This window comes from Doryrhamphus excisus, linkage group LG22 (assembly GCF_037039965.1).
Source record: "Doryrhamphus excisus strain RoL-2023G ecotype Guam linkage group LG22, RoL_Dexc_Guam_v1.1, whole genome shotgun sequence".
Taxonomy (NCBI): domain Eukaryota; kingdom Metazoa; phylum Chordata; class Actinopteri; order Syngnathiformes; family Syngnathidae; genus Doryrhamphus; species Doryrhamphus excisus.
In genome coordinates this window covers 10,164,011-10,177,033 of record NC_136378.1, presented here as the reverse complement: position 1 = coordinate 10,177,033, position 13,023 = coordinate 10,164,011, and the positions used below count along the sequence as shown (strand labels likewise).

Genomic DNA, 13,023 nt, shown 5'->3' with positions numbered 1-13,023 from the left:
GTAGCATTCATTAGCATTCAAAAATCTTTATGTTTTATCCTATTATGGTTACGAAAGGACAATATTAGTGGACCTTTTTCCTTTTTCTGATTTTTAGAGGTGGGCAGGTGAAGCCTCATGAAGCTTGGAGAAATACTCGAAACAGATCGGTAGCTTTGGAATAAACCAATAATTATTGATGTAATTATGAAATGTAACATGGAAGGTTGTAAACCGAGGATTACCTGTATGGTAATACTGATATTCAAAGAATTCTTGTATATTCATCTATCATTTTAGTTTGTATATGGGAGAGCAAGAGACTGACGGAGACTGACAACATGTGTGACAAAGGAAAAATAATGTTCAATTGTGATGATGAATGACATTTATAGTTAGCTACCAGCTAGCCATATTACACACACTGTTTGGGAAAAAAAAGTATGATTTATTCAAAATCTTTCCGTGTAACATTTTTTTGTGTACTAAATATCTCATGTGTCACGTGGACACCTGCGACGAATAGACAGGTGTGTAGAATTTCTCTGTAAATTTAGTGGATGTGGGTTCCATACCGGTGCGCTCTATCGTCCGGAAATTACGGTAACGTTTTTGACTTCCTCTCGCGTCTCACATGCTGTAGATCCTATCTTCCCTCCATTTTCCTGTCACTTTCCATCTGTGTTGATGCTGCGAGATGAGTAATTGGAATGTGCACATGTGGTTGTACGTGCACGCACATGTTCATGCAGAGGATGGGGTGCTGTGGAGCTGAGTGGTCCGAGGAGGCTTTTCTTTTTCTGCAGCGCCCCAGCCCCCGCTCCTCTCCACTGGCCTTACGGAAAAACCCGACATGTTCCAACAGGCACATCACAGCGATCAATTACCCCTGACTTTGTAACACACATTGTAAACAACAAATATGCCAAAACACCCCACAATTGAAACATCATGGCCTTGCGGTTCACAAGCATCTGTGAATTGTTGGTTTGATCGCGACCCAACCACTAATGCATGAGTTGACTAATTAACCACAGCTATTCTAAATATATAATGTGCTTTATTTATATCATGGCCAGAAGATGGTCTCCTGCTTGACAAGCATATGTTCTTCTCAAATTAGCAATGAAAGACTCCATTATTTGGAAACGTAATTATATAAGATAATTATTGTACGGCTATAAAAGTTTTCCATCAACACAAATGCCAGGGTATATACTGTATACATACGCTGCTTTCCAATTGCATCTCTTTATTATTTATAGTTAGTACATGAATGCATCAATGTAGTGATGGGGCAGTCCCAAACCGCCATCGAGCACTCTCCATTGCCCGCATTTGGGTTCTTATGGGGTCTTATTGTTCCACTGCAAGAATACTGTGAGCCAGCTTGTCTTCTAACACAGTCTAATGATGCAGGAACAAATGTCTATGCACTAACGCTCGTTCTCTACATGCACGTCCGTGAATATTGTCATTATTATCCCCCATGTCTTGGCTGACATGACTCTGAATGTGGGTCACGGGCCGCACAATCACCTGGTAATTACCAGAGAGTAAACAAGCCAAGCCAATGGAGAGGTTTTAATGATTGTCAGGCTGCCACAAAGGGCCCTTCAACTCTAATGAGGAGTAAGTGTGTCATATTATATTGCACAATTGTTGGACTTGACCATCATGATAAATATAGTATCTCTGGCTGCAATGTTATGGGATCGGGGGAAAATTTGAGGGCTTATGTGATTAAACGGGAGTGTAAGCCAGGCCCCTGCGCCTCAATGGTGTTATCTGAAATGACCTTACATAATAAGCCCTTTGCCCATTTCTTGAATCAGATGATTCATTGCTCACCGGTCTTTCAGTAGCTATGACACTATGTGCCACCCACAGAGTAAAGTTTTGGCCTCATGTTTCGGTCTCATTAAATGGGGCCTTTGTCTACAAGCAACTCTCATTTGTCCCACCGTGCCCACCTATCAGAGAGGTCGACCCCTGTGTCTCTAGTCGCGATGACATCACCTCCTCATCGAGGCGAAGGTGAGGTCCCTCTATGGTCCTTCTCTGTGCTCTTGTCACTCAATCACTCCTTTGTGCTAGCGGGGCCTGTGGGCTTATATGCACAGTAATGAGACTGAACACTTTGCAGTTTGCCAGCGCGATATGACCCGCACAAAGCAAAGGCTATAATAGCACATTGTTTTAGACAAGTTAAGTGAGGTCCTGGGATGTAACGCTTTCACACTTCACAGAAGCCCCCTTTTCCACCAAATGTCCACGAACATTTAGTTCCTGGTAACTAAAGTTCTTGGAACTAAAGTTTGTGTTTTGTATTTGCACGGTTCAAATTAGTCATACAATCTGATACGGTCCGGTCTGCAAACCTCACCTAAAAGTTCCAGGAACTTAAAAGGTACTACTAAAGGCGGGCCCCAGTTCCCATGGTTTAAATGCATATTTCTTGGGTAAAGTTTCAGACTTGCAGAGATGGGCTGGTAAACACCAGCCGAAACAAGCTATGTAGGAGGCTGAAGCTAAGGAAACTTCCGGGGTTTTTTAATGGTCCACAACCTTGGAATCTGGACAGTTAACCTATTTGTGGGATGCTGTAAGTGCTTGCTTAAGCAACGTATCTAGAATATAAATGGTGTAACATGTATCATTAAGTCAGAGGTTTATTAGGACATAAAGTCATATAAACAAGACAGCATGGCTACTAAATAAAACCAGCCAACGAGAGAGAACCCTGTCTCTGTCTCCATTGGCCTATTAGTCAAAAACACGGATATTTAAGCAGGTGTTCTGTTTTTTTTTTTTTTGCCTAACTGAAGGATTCTCAAGTATAAAATGGCTAAATGATCTAAAATACAAATATAAGGCATTCAGAGACAATGAAGATAGAACATTACCACAATGAGGTAGTATTTGACACATTGAGAAGTTTTTTGCTGAAAGTTTAAAGGCACTTTGCAAGAATGCAAGCAAATGAAATGAATACACTGTACAATCAATTTTGTTTATATTTTGTTTTTGTTTTGCAAAATATAATAAAAGAATGTGACTGTAATGTTCAATAAGACACACAATTATCTTACAGCAGGGACAATAATACCTAATAAAAACACAGGCTTCTGTCACAAGCTTAAAAATCAACGTCTGAACCCCCAACACCCCTTCCTGTCCGCCACTCACTTTGCTCCTCTATGGAACACATTTATAGCAACATGTTATTTATGTCGTAAATGACTTATTTACAGTTATTATGTCCACTATAAGTATGAATGTGAGTGTGAATGGTTGTTTGTCTATATGTGCCCTGTGATTGGCTGGCGACCAGTCCAGGGTGTAGAAGACAGCTAGGATAGGCTCCAGCACCCTAGTGACCCTCGTGAGGATAAGTGGTAGAAAATGAATGAATGAATGAGTTCTCCTCTTATATTGTGTGGAAGTGGTAACTTTTTGGCTACTTATTTTGTCTTTCCCCACCCTCGGCCATCTCTGTGTGGAGTTTGCATGTTCTCCCCGTGCATGCGTGGGTTTTCTCCGGGTACTCCGGTTTCCTCCCACATTCCAAAAAACATGCTAGGTTAATTAGCGACTCCACGATGGAGTTAACGATGGCGTTTGCGCTGCAGTCAAAGGAAGTCAAAATACGGTAGCAACACTTCACCTGCTTCTCTCATGCTCTCATTCTAATATGGTGATGAAACATCTCAAGTAAATAGCATCATCAAGATGCACCTTCATGCATGGAACCCTGCTGTAATGGAAATGCACAGCGGACACATTAGCACATGCAAGATGAGGGCTGGTGTTCATCCTGGTGTTCATCCTCACCATCAGGTAACGATGTCTTCAAGAGGGAAAAGTGCTTGGTTGATCAAGTGAACTAAGTAGGCGTACAACCGTAGTGAACTGATGTAGCTCGGGGAATTCTTGCTATCATGTTTTCCTTTGAGGATGCCACAGAAAACGGAGTAAAACTTTGCCGTGGCAGCACTAACATTCATTGAAACAGTTTGTTGTAGTCTAATACCCAGAGCGCAGGCATGTTCTGTGCTGGAACCCCTGGGGTTCTGGCATGTGATCAACCAGTGAAACCACAACAGAGAGGCCAGGCTGGGGTGTTCTTGTATATAAGAAGGGAATGAGTGGGGGGGGGGGCTTTTGTGAATGCAATTAATATTACCAGTTTACAGACTTCTTACAGTACTTTACAGGCAGCGTGTGGGTGTAACTGTGGTTTTTGTGGAAAGCTGTGACAATAACTCTTGAGTGACTCAACAAAGGCTCTGCTTTGAAAGCAATGCTATTATCTTCTGACACACATACGCAGCATTAATACTCCCAACAACAACAACTAACAAATCACATCAGAGGCCCAGTCAGGCTATCCTCAGACACAATATGGGCAAAATAATAGAGTAAACCTATTAATAGTTCTGTTGGATGTTGGTGATCATGACATGCCACAAATCTCTCAAATTTGCATTCGACAATTTATGATCTTTCCTGAAGATAAGTTTAACGGTTCTCCGTTGACAAGGATCACCATAACTGTGGTTCTACTCTGCTGTCAAGACTCTAACACCGCATCACTGCTGCCGAATGCGGGATGATGCTGCTTTAGTTAAAGGGCAGCAAAACTCACCCTTACCACAAGATGTCGTTGTCAGTGACACCTGACTCCTGTTGTCCCGAGAGTCCTCCTTTAGTTGTTATTTGCAACACAATGAACTCATGTGGGGGGTGTTTTTTGACAGGGGATGCTGATGACCCCTTAACAGCCTCCTAAGAAGACGTTAATATTCACGTTGAACAGGATATCACACAGAAGATGGATGGAAAATGAATGTCAGCCATCCAGTCTCTTTGTCTCGGTGGGTGGATTGAAAGTTCTTAAAAGTAAAATGGTTTTTGAGGATGATAATACCAATCCAACCAAACCTAGTACCAATAATAAGCGTGTCAAGGCATCCCGTGATGAGACAAGCTATCTTGCAGCCAGACGTCTATAAGACTGTGAGCTACGGCATCGCTACTGTGAATAATAATGCTTTACATGTTATATGGACTGGAACCGTACATTAAGTGCTTTATGTACACTGTAAACAATCCTACCTGTACTCGGTGTTCCCAGCGTCACTAGCTCGCGTCATGTGACTGTTGTGGCAGTCCAAACTGTAATAATTCCATAATTTGATCAAAGTTACTTAAGATTTGTCAGATCAAAACACTGTTGCTGTCAAAACATATGATGGTACCGTCTATTTTGGACCAAATTCCTACATTCTAAGCATTATGGGAACTGTAGTTCCCTTGAAAAGTAAATGTTCACATTATCCTCTCATTTTCAGATAATCTCAGATACATTTTGACACATTACTTAAACAATAAATGGCAACAGTCTTCTCAAACCACCTTGTTTGTACCATTGTTTCCAGATGTTATATGTGAAAGCACAACAGTGAGCTTTGATGATGTTTGCTGATTCCCACCCGCATCAAACATCAATGTGATAATGTTCCCTCTGGAAAACAAACTCCAAGCTCGTCCCAATGGTGAGTCTGTACTCATTTTGTACTTTTCATTTGATGTTGTGGCCTGCATGGTGGACAAGTGGTTAGCAAGTTGGCCACACAGTCAGGAGATCTGGAAGGGCAGAATAAATGAATGAATAATTTGATGTTGTTGGAAGCTGCCTTTCTGAGACTGTTTTTATCGTGAAGGCCGCAAGTGTGTTGTTGACACATAAGACATAACAAATAAATGTGGTCTCCAAGGTTCTACACTTGACATCATGATATTATTGATAATTGCGAGCATACATATGATAACCATCACCTTTCATAATGGAAATCGATAGAACTTTTGTTGTAGAATGTTCCAAATAACAGAACATAAATATCAAACTTCCCTGGGGAGCTTTAAAGGATGTCTCGAAATGACTAGAATACTTAAGTATATCCATCACATGAGTTTTGGTTTGACCACATTTTTTTTTCCCCCATGGATTGTGAATGCATCATCAGGCAGAGGTGACTCACATTATTAGTGGCCTGTGGTCCCAATGCAGCGCCCTGATTGGGTCAATGGCGGGTGTGTTCACAGTGAGGCTGGCTTTTAACCGTTGAGCAGGAGATTCCAGTTTGTGGTCGAAGGTCTCGTGGAAACATGTAAGCCCTCCGCAGACGTGTGCCATGGTGCGTTACGCCCTCTGATGCGAGTTACTCTAATCCAGCAGACATAAAATATTTCTGCATTGCACTTTCCACTCTGTTCCCATCGTCCGTAAGTCAATCTGTGGCGCGTAGACTGGAACATTATTTTTACTGAAGATAATTAAGTGATGTTGTTTTAAAAAATATTTAAAAAAACACCATCATCACATCACAACAATGTTACTGAATCAATACCAGATACTGTAATAATGTAATAATGACAATTTAATTGAAAGGCTTAGATTCTGAAGGCACAAACTCCTGGATGAAATACTGCAGTAAGTTGTGAACAATTAATTCCACAGTCTAAAACCTAAGTTAAAATTATATGTATGGCAGGCCAAAGATAATAATTATCTGTATTTAGAGTTATTGCACATAAGCAGTCCACTTCCAACCATAAGATTTCTAAATATAGCCTGTTTTTTTTTGCAGAAAACTAGGCTATTCTTGCAAAAAAAAATTAGCATTGTGCATTTCGTAAAGAAAATAATACACACAGTTGGTGTTTTAATTTGTGGGGTCCCCCTAGAGGAGCATGTTGGCATTGCATCTATTTTATTTTCTTCATAAATTCATTTTTTCCCATTTTAATTATTTTAAAAAGGCTGCAGATGAGTGGTTAGCATGCAGGCCTCACAGCTAGGAGACTCGAGCTCAATTCCACCCTCGGGCATCTCTGTGTGGAGTTTGCGTGTTTTCTCCGGGGACTCCGGTTTCCTCCACATTCCAAAAACATGCTAGGTTAATTGGTGACTCCAAATGTGAGTGTGAATGGTTGACAGCTGGGATAGGCTCCAGCACCCCTGCGACCCTCGTGAGGATAAGCAGTAGAAAGTGAATGAATTTTGAAAAATTGATGTTTTTACTTTTTTACACTTGTTTTGTCAACATAAATTGTGTTTTTTGTGTGTTAGTGGAAAAACATGACACTTCATTGCTACAAAATCCTCCACAAACAAAGCCGGGTGCTTCATGCAGCCGTGGCTTTCGTCCTTATTTCATGCACAAAGTCACCGAACATCCTAAAATACATTACGTTACATTACCTAAAACACAACTCAGTGTCACACACATAGCCCACCAGCATGCTCTGCTAAACTGGCCATTGCTGTATGTAAGTTTGCCACCTCAACATGTTTAGTTCACGACTTAGTTCATAATGTCCCCACACAAATGTTCCTTCTCCTCACGATTACAACATTTCATTCACAATGTGTCGATTCCATGAGATTGAACAGTAGATTCCGTTTTTACTGGCTAATTCCATCCACGATTCCGTGGAAATTATAGGGCCCTACACAGGAACATACGGGCTTATGTCATACATCACCTCGACCTGGAAACACTGTTTCCATGGTCACTGGAAACATTTGGAATACTCCTGCACCCTCAGTGCACTGACAGTTTTTCCATATGTCATCCTCAAAAACAACCTTTTCCAAGCATCATCTTTACTCTGTTAACATTTCATCTTCATATGTTGATTTGTCATTTTAATATCTTTGAAATATGTTATTTAAAGAGCTCTACCCAAGCTTGCTTAAAGGGGTTCCTCCACCTCCCGTATATATGAAATAGTTATATATGTTGCCAGTTCATGATAGCGATTTGGCAAAGTTTAGCTACTAAAGTTAGCTATTATTGTGTGTTTAGCCCATCATAAGCTCCCAATGACAAAAATCTCTGAGACTGCTTCTGTGTACATGCATGTGCTATTTTATTCAGTTAGAACTGACATTTATGACAATTTTTATATTGACATTTTTATTATTTTCTATAGGAAAGATGCTAAATGCAACCCAATATGAACAAAACATCAACATCTCGGCTTTGTGGTGTAAGTCACAAAGCAAATTATTGTAATGGTTAATAATAGTAACAGTTATTTTATTTTTTAAATAACATCAAACAAGCTGCTAGCTGAATATGGCCCCCTGGCTTCACTTTGAAGACCTAAAAAGTATGTTTTATATCTATACTGTTGCTAAAATGCATTGCATTGACTGCATTAAACACAACATGCTTATCAAGTCAAATAAGGTTATGTTTTATTTATTTTTGCACAGTGTTCCAAACCCCACTCGACCATCCAAGAGCCCCCTCCTGCCAACTTACTTGTGAATATTTCTTTTATAGCGCCACAGTTTTATGTCAAAATGGGTAAGTTTCCCTAACCACGCCCACAAAGCCTCGTCTTCGTCTCCGATTGGCTGAGAGACGCCGAGCGACAACACCTGCTTAACTCCTTCATCCAAATTGACACCCGGGACTCAGAGCAATATAGGCAGCATCCACAGCGCCGCATGCAGTTAGTTCTCCACCGGGCCGCAGCCGCGCGGTTCCCCGCTCCAAGGTGAATCCTCACACGCATCCGCACGTACGCACGCCCACTGGCGGGGCACAGTCTCCGCAGACGCGATGTTGCTGAAAGTGGCCGTGGCGCTGCTGCTTCTGTCGGTATTGGAGCAAGTCATGGGCTCGGATAATATCGACATTTACGACACTCCACCGGAGAAGCCCGTCATCCATAAAGGACGTCTCTCCTTACAGAACACAGGTAAGCAACATATGACTGGCGGTGCACAAGCATGGATCTGCGTGGGGGGCCAGTGTGACACGTGTGTACCGTGGGGGGGGGGTGCATGCATGCATGTATGCAGAAGTCACGTCAGCCTACTTGGTTAAAACTAATCCAAGCACACGACTTGCACAGAAAGGCGATATCTTGTAAATAGTCTTGGACAGGAATCCAATATGTTAGTAAACTATTAATAGTATGGCAGGGGTGACCAAAGTGTGGCTCGGGGGCTATGCCATTTCAGGCTGCTTTTTTTTTTTTTTTTTTCAGAAATAAAACTGAGCAAAAATTGATAAAATGGCGCAAAAAGGTGCAATGCGGTGAAAAAAGTTGAAATGTTGATACTAATAACACTAATAATAAGCTGTTCCACATATACCACAAAGCTAGCATGGTGTCACTTTCTGTTTGATTTCTGTAAAAAAAAAAAAAAAAAAAAATCCAAGTTAATTTAGTTAAAAATCTGTCTCTTTTTCCAGTCAATTAAATCTTTATTCATTCAAGTTAGGTTATGTTGCTGTTATCCTACTGAAATGTGCTCCTTCTGTTCCTAATCCGAATATTCGAATCTAATCTTCATGCATAAAACGGACAAACTCAGAGGCAGGTTTAATAACAGCAGCGTGTAACTCAATGCACGCTGCGGCCAAGCTCGTACGATCCAAGCACATTCTTACGATGCCAAAACAAGCACTGCTGACAGCGGCTCACTTTTCCTGCGCACTTAAGTTCAACTAAGGCCTACAAACTACACAAATGCAAGGGTTGCTTTTTGCACATGAAGAGGTTAAAAAAAATCACGTCCATCGTCCATGCTGACATTTTACTCAGGTCCAACAGGTGTGATGAAAAATGCCAAAAAATGAAATCGATGACTCCCATCTATATCAGTGGTTCGCTCCTGCCATTCATTCATAACTACTGTACACAGTAATGTGACAGCCAGTAGTATATGTTTGTATTGTATTGTACATGTCGACAACCAGCTAATAGTAATAATTGCACTCTGGACTCCCAAAGTCAAGGCTGCATCTGCAATGCACCATCCTCGTGTTCTGTGCAGCAACAAGTGTGACGCCAACAAACCGGGAGATATTTCAATGCTGCAAAAGTATAATTCCACCTTCATGCAGTTCATGGTTCCACCGCTTCCTCATCTTCTCTCTTTTCCAGCCGAGATTCAGCACTGTCTGGTGAGTGCAGGAGACGTCGGCTGCGGCGTGTTCGAGTGCTTTGAGAACAATTCCTGCGAGATACGAGGGCTCCAGGAGATCTGCATGACGTTCCTGCATAATGCTGGCAAATTTGACTCTCAGGTATTACTGGACTGTTTGCAAAAAAAAAAAAAAAAATTGTATAACCAGGGGGCAACATTCCTTTTGGCTGACTTGCTGCCTCAGACTCTCCTCCGTGAACAGATTTGTTTATTTCCGTTGTTGCATACCACCAAAAAAAAAAAAAAAAGTCGAGCTTTTGTAAATATGCACTTAGGTGGATGTGTATAAACTTTGGCCTGAGGGTCGAGCTGCCTTGCCAAAAGTCCATCTAACATGTAAATACAGCTATTTTTAACTATCTATCATATTTGGACACTAAACTGACCTTTTGTAAGAAAAAAATCACCTGCCTTAAATGTTTTTATGTGTCCTCATAGTTGAAAAATGTGTCATGTGTCAAATGCTCCATAGCTTTAAATATCATAATTACAATGGTGTTCACCAATATGACTGTATGTCCATACACAGGGGAAGTCCTTCATCAAAGATGCTCTGAAATGTATGGCCCATGGGCTTCGTCATAAGTTCAGCTGCATCAGTCGGAAGTGTGTGTCCATAAAGGAGATGGTGTTCCAGCTGCAGAGAGAGTGTTATATCAAGCATAACCTATGCTCAGCCGCTAAGGAGAATGTGGGAGTGATGGTGGAGATGATCCATTTCCAAGATCTCTTCCCTAAAGGGTAGGTAAACACTATTTTTTTACAATGACAAATGGCCTTTGATTTTTTTTTTTTTTTTTTTTACCATTATTCCTTGTTTAGTCAAAGTATTTGACCTTTATTTGTGCAAACACCATCTAATTTATTGTCTCCTCTGCCCAGTCCTTATGTGGAGCTGGTGAATATTCTGCTGGGCTGCGGAGAAGAAGTGAAGGAGGCATTAACCCGTAGCGTCCGACTCCAGTGCGAGCAGAACTGGGGAGCTCTGTGCGACAGCCTCAGCCTCTGCTCCTCATTGACCCCGTCGCCGTCCGGTTCGGCCGTCGAACACCGCCGCCCCTTACCCCCTCAGCCGGAGCACCCTCGCCCCCTGCGAAACGGGGACAAGGGCGGGAAGGCGGCATTCCACGGCCACCTTCGCGGTCGCAACCAGGGACTGCGACGCCAGGGTCCGGATGCCGGAGTGGTGGCTGAGCAGGAAGATCCCGAGGCGGCTGACATCCGGAGGTGAAAATGCAGGCGATTACAACACTGATAACCCCGACACCATTTGAATAGCACACTTGTAGACGAATGGACATTTTCACATGCACACGTTTTCCAGTCATTCCAGCAGTCCCACATAGTAAACTTGCAGGGTAAATGTGGCATAGCATGTATAGTCACACCTGACTGTAGGCCACTTTTTTTTCTTTTTTTTTTAATGATTGTTATCACAATTTATTTGGATTAAGTGTATTTTGACTCTAATATAGCATTTCTCTAGTCATACTTACTGTTTTGATTTGACTGTATTTGTATTATTTATTTTATTCTTAATGCAATGTTGAAATATCAAAATGTACATAGTAAAAAAAAACAATCTATATTTATATGAACATGTATAAATATAGCGGAAATATACAATAGCTATAATATGTTTGAAATAGTATATTACGTGCTGTTGTTGTCCTCACAGCATTGCACCTATCACATGTTCTGTAGATATGTAACATACACCGTTTGTTGTTCCCTAAGTGGGAATGTGTATTGTAATGTATAGATACTTGATAGTGAAATACAAAATTGTACAGGTCTGAAGTCCAATTCTGGCACATATGAATAACCGTAGTGCATAATAGCCACGATGCCAACAGAGGTCACTCAAACTGCTAACTGATGGAGGGTTAATATTGGAGGCTAAGCTAAAGATTTTAATGTAAATGCAGAAATAGAACAGTGTTCCCGTTTTCCCGGTTATCCCGGTCATCTTGTCACACACTCAAAGGGTCCTAAACATGTTATATGCAAAGAATCAATGAATGTTCTGTTTTTATGAGCCACAAACAATTACGCTATTGCACTTTTGTCAGCTTCTGATGGACTGCTGAAACCGTATGACCTGCCAACCCTTAAACTCATTTCATTTCATATCGACCGCCGTGTTCTGGATGTCATTGCACCTTCAAGGGGGCTGGATTGTTGACACGGAGCCTTCATCGCACCTTTTTTGAACGTAGCCCCCTCACCAGGTCACAGGAAGGCTTGTTATGGCGCCTGTTTGAGCTGCAGGCGATGCAGCAAGGACCCAGGAACTGGGTTAAGTCCACACATGGCGTACTGTTATTCTAAATGTTATATTTACAGAGGCCACTAGAGAATTCCTCTGGGCAACGGCCAAGAGCTTGCAACACCAAGCTGGCCTGTGTAGGAAGAAGCCTTTTTTTTTTTTTTTAATTCTTCCCTAAGGTCATTGACACATTTGACCTTTTAAGGCCAGTTTAATCCTGTCGTGGTGGAAGTGGAAGTGGAAGTGAAGCACTAATAAGTGAGCAAAATCCAATCAATCAACACACATTTCTGTTCCATCCAATGTTTAACTTGTCCCTGCAAGTCATTTAAAGACTTATCTTTTTGTGTGTGTGTGGAGGTTGGGATTCCAGTGACATCCCAGCATAAGACATAAGCTATATTTTATTGAAAATGTACTGTATATGTGTAATGTGACTTTCTTTGTAACTATGTAGTGGCCTTTCTTTTCAGACAATAAACTGTGTTTCTTGTAGTATCAAGTGCTACATCACCATGTTTTCCTCCATTTAAGTATATTATCCAATTAGTATTTTTGGACTAATCATTAAAGTATTGGTAACTTTATTTTCTACAGTACATCCTGTAATTTTGTGGCAATATATGCATGCTTTTTTTGTAGAATATAATGGTAGAAATGTTTCAGTGGCGACTCGAAACAGGTCAGCAGAAAGCGTTGACCGTCTCAGGTGTACACATAGGTTAAAAGACACCTACGCCACCTACGTGTTTAAAGATTC

General features: G+C 41.3%; 1 protein-coding gene across 1 annotated transcript in view; it reads left to right on the top strand.

Moving 5' to 3' along the window:
• stc2a (stanniocalcin 2a) overlaps positions 1–12,119 on the top strand; it is a 28,600-nt gene extending 16,481 nt beyond the window's left edge. The window contains exons 5-10 of the mRNA XM_078788207.1: positions 4,740–4,856; positions 5,421–5,537; positions 8,267–8,757; positions 9,952–10,094; positions 10,524–10,735; positions 10,877–12,119. Of these exons, the coding sequence (XP_078644333.1) occupies positions 8,619–8,757; positions 9,952–10,094; positions 10,524–10,735; positions 10,877–11,225 (843 nt within the window). The 5' untranslated portion in view covers positions 4,740–4,856; positions 5,421–5,537; positions 8,267–8,618 and the 3' untranslated portion in view covers positions 11,226–12,119. The remainder of the gene's footprint in view (positions 1–4,739; positions 4,857–5,420; positions 5,538–8,266; positions 8,758–9,951; positions 10,095–10,523; positions 10,736–10,876) is intronic.
• The last annotated feature ends 904 nt before the right edge of the window (positions 12,120–13,023 follow it).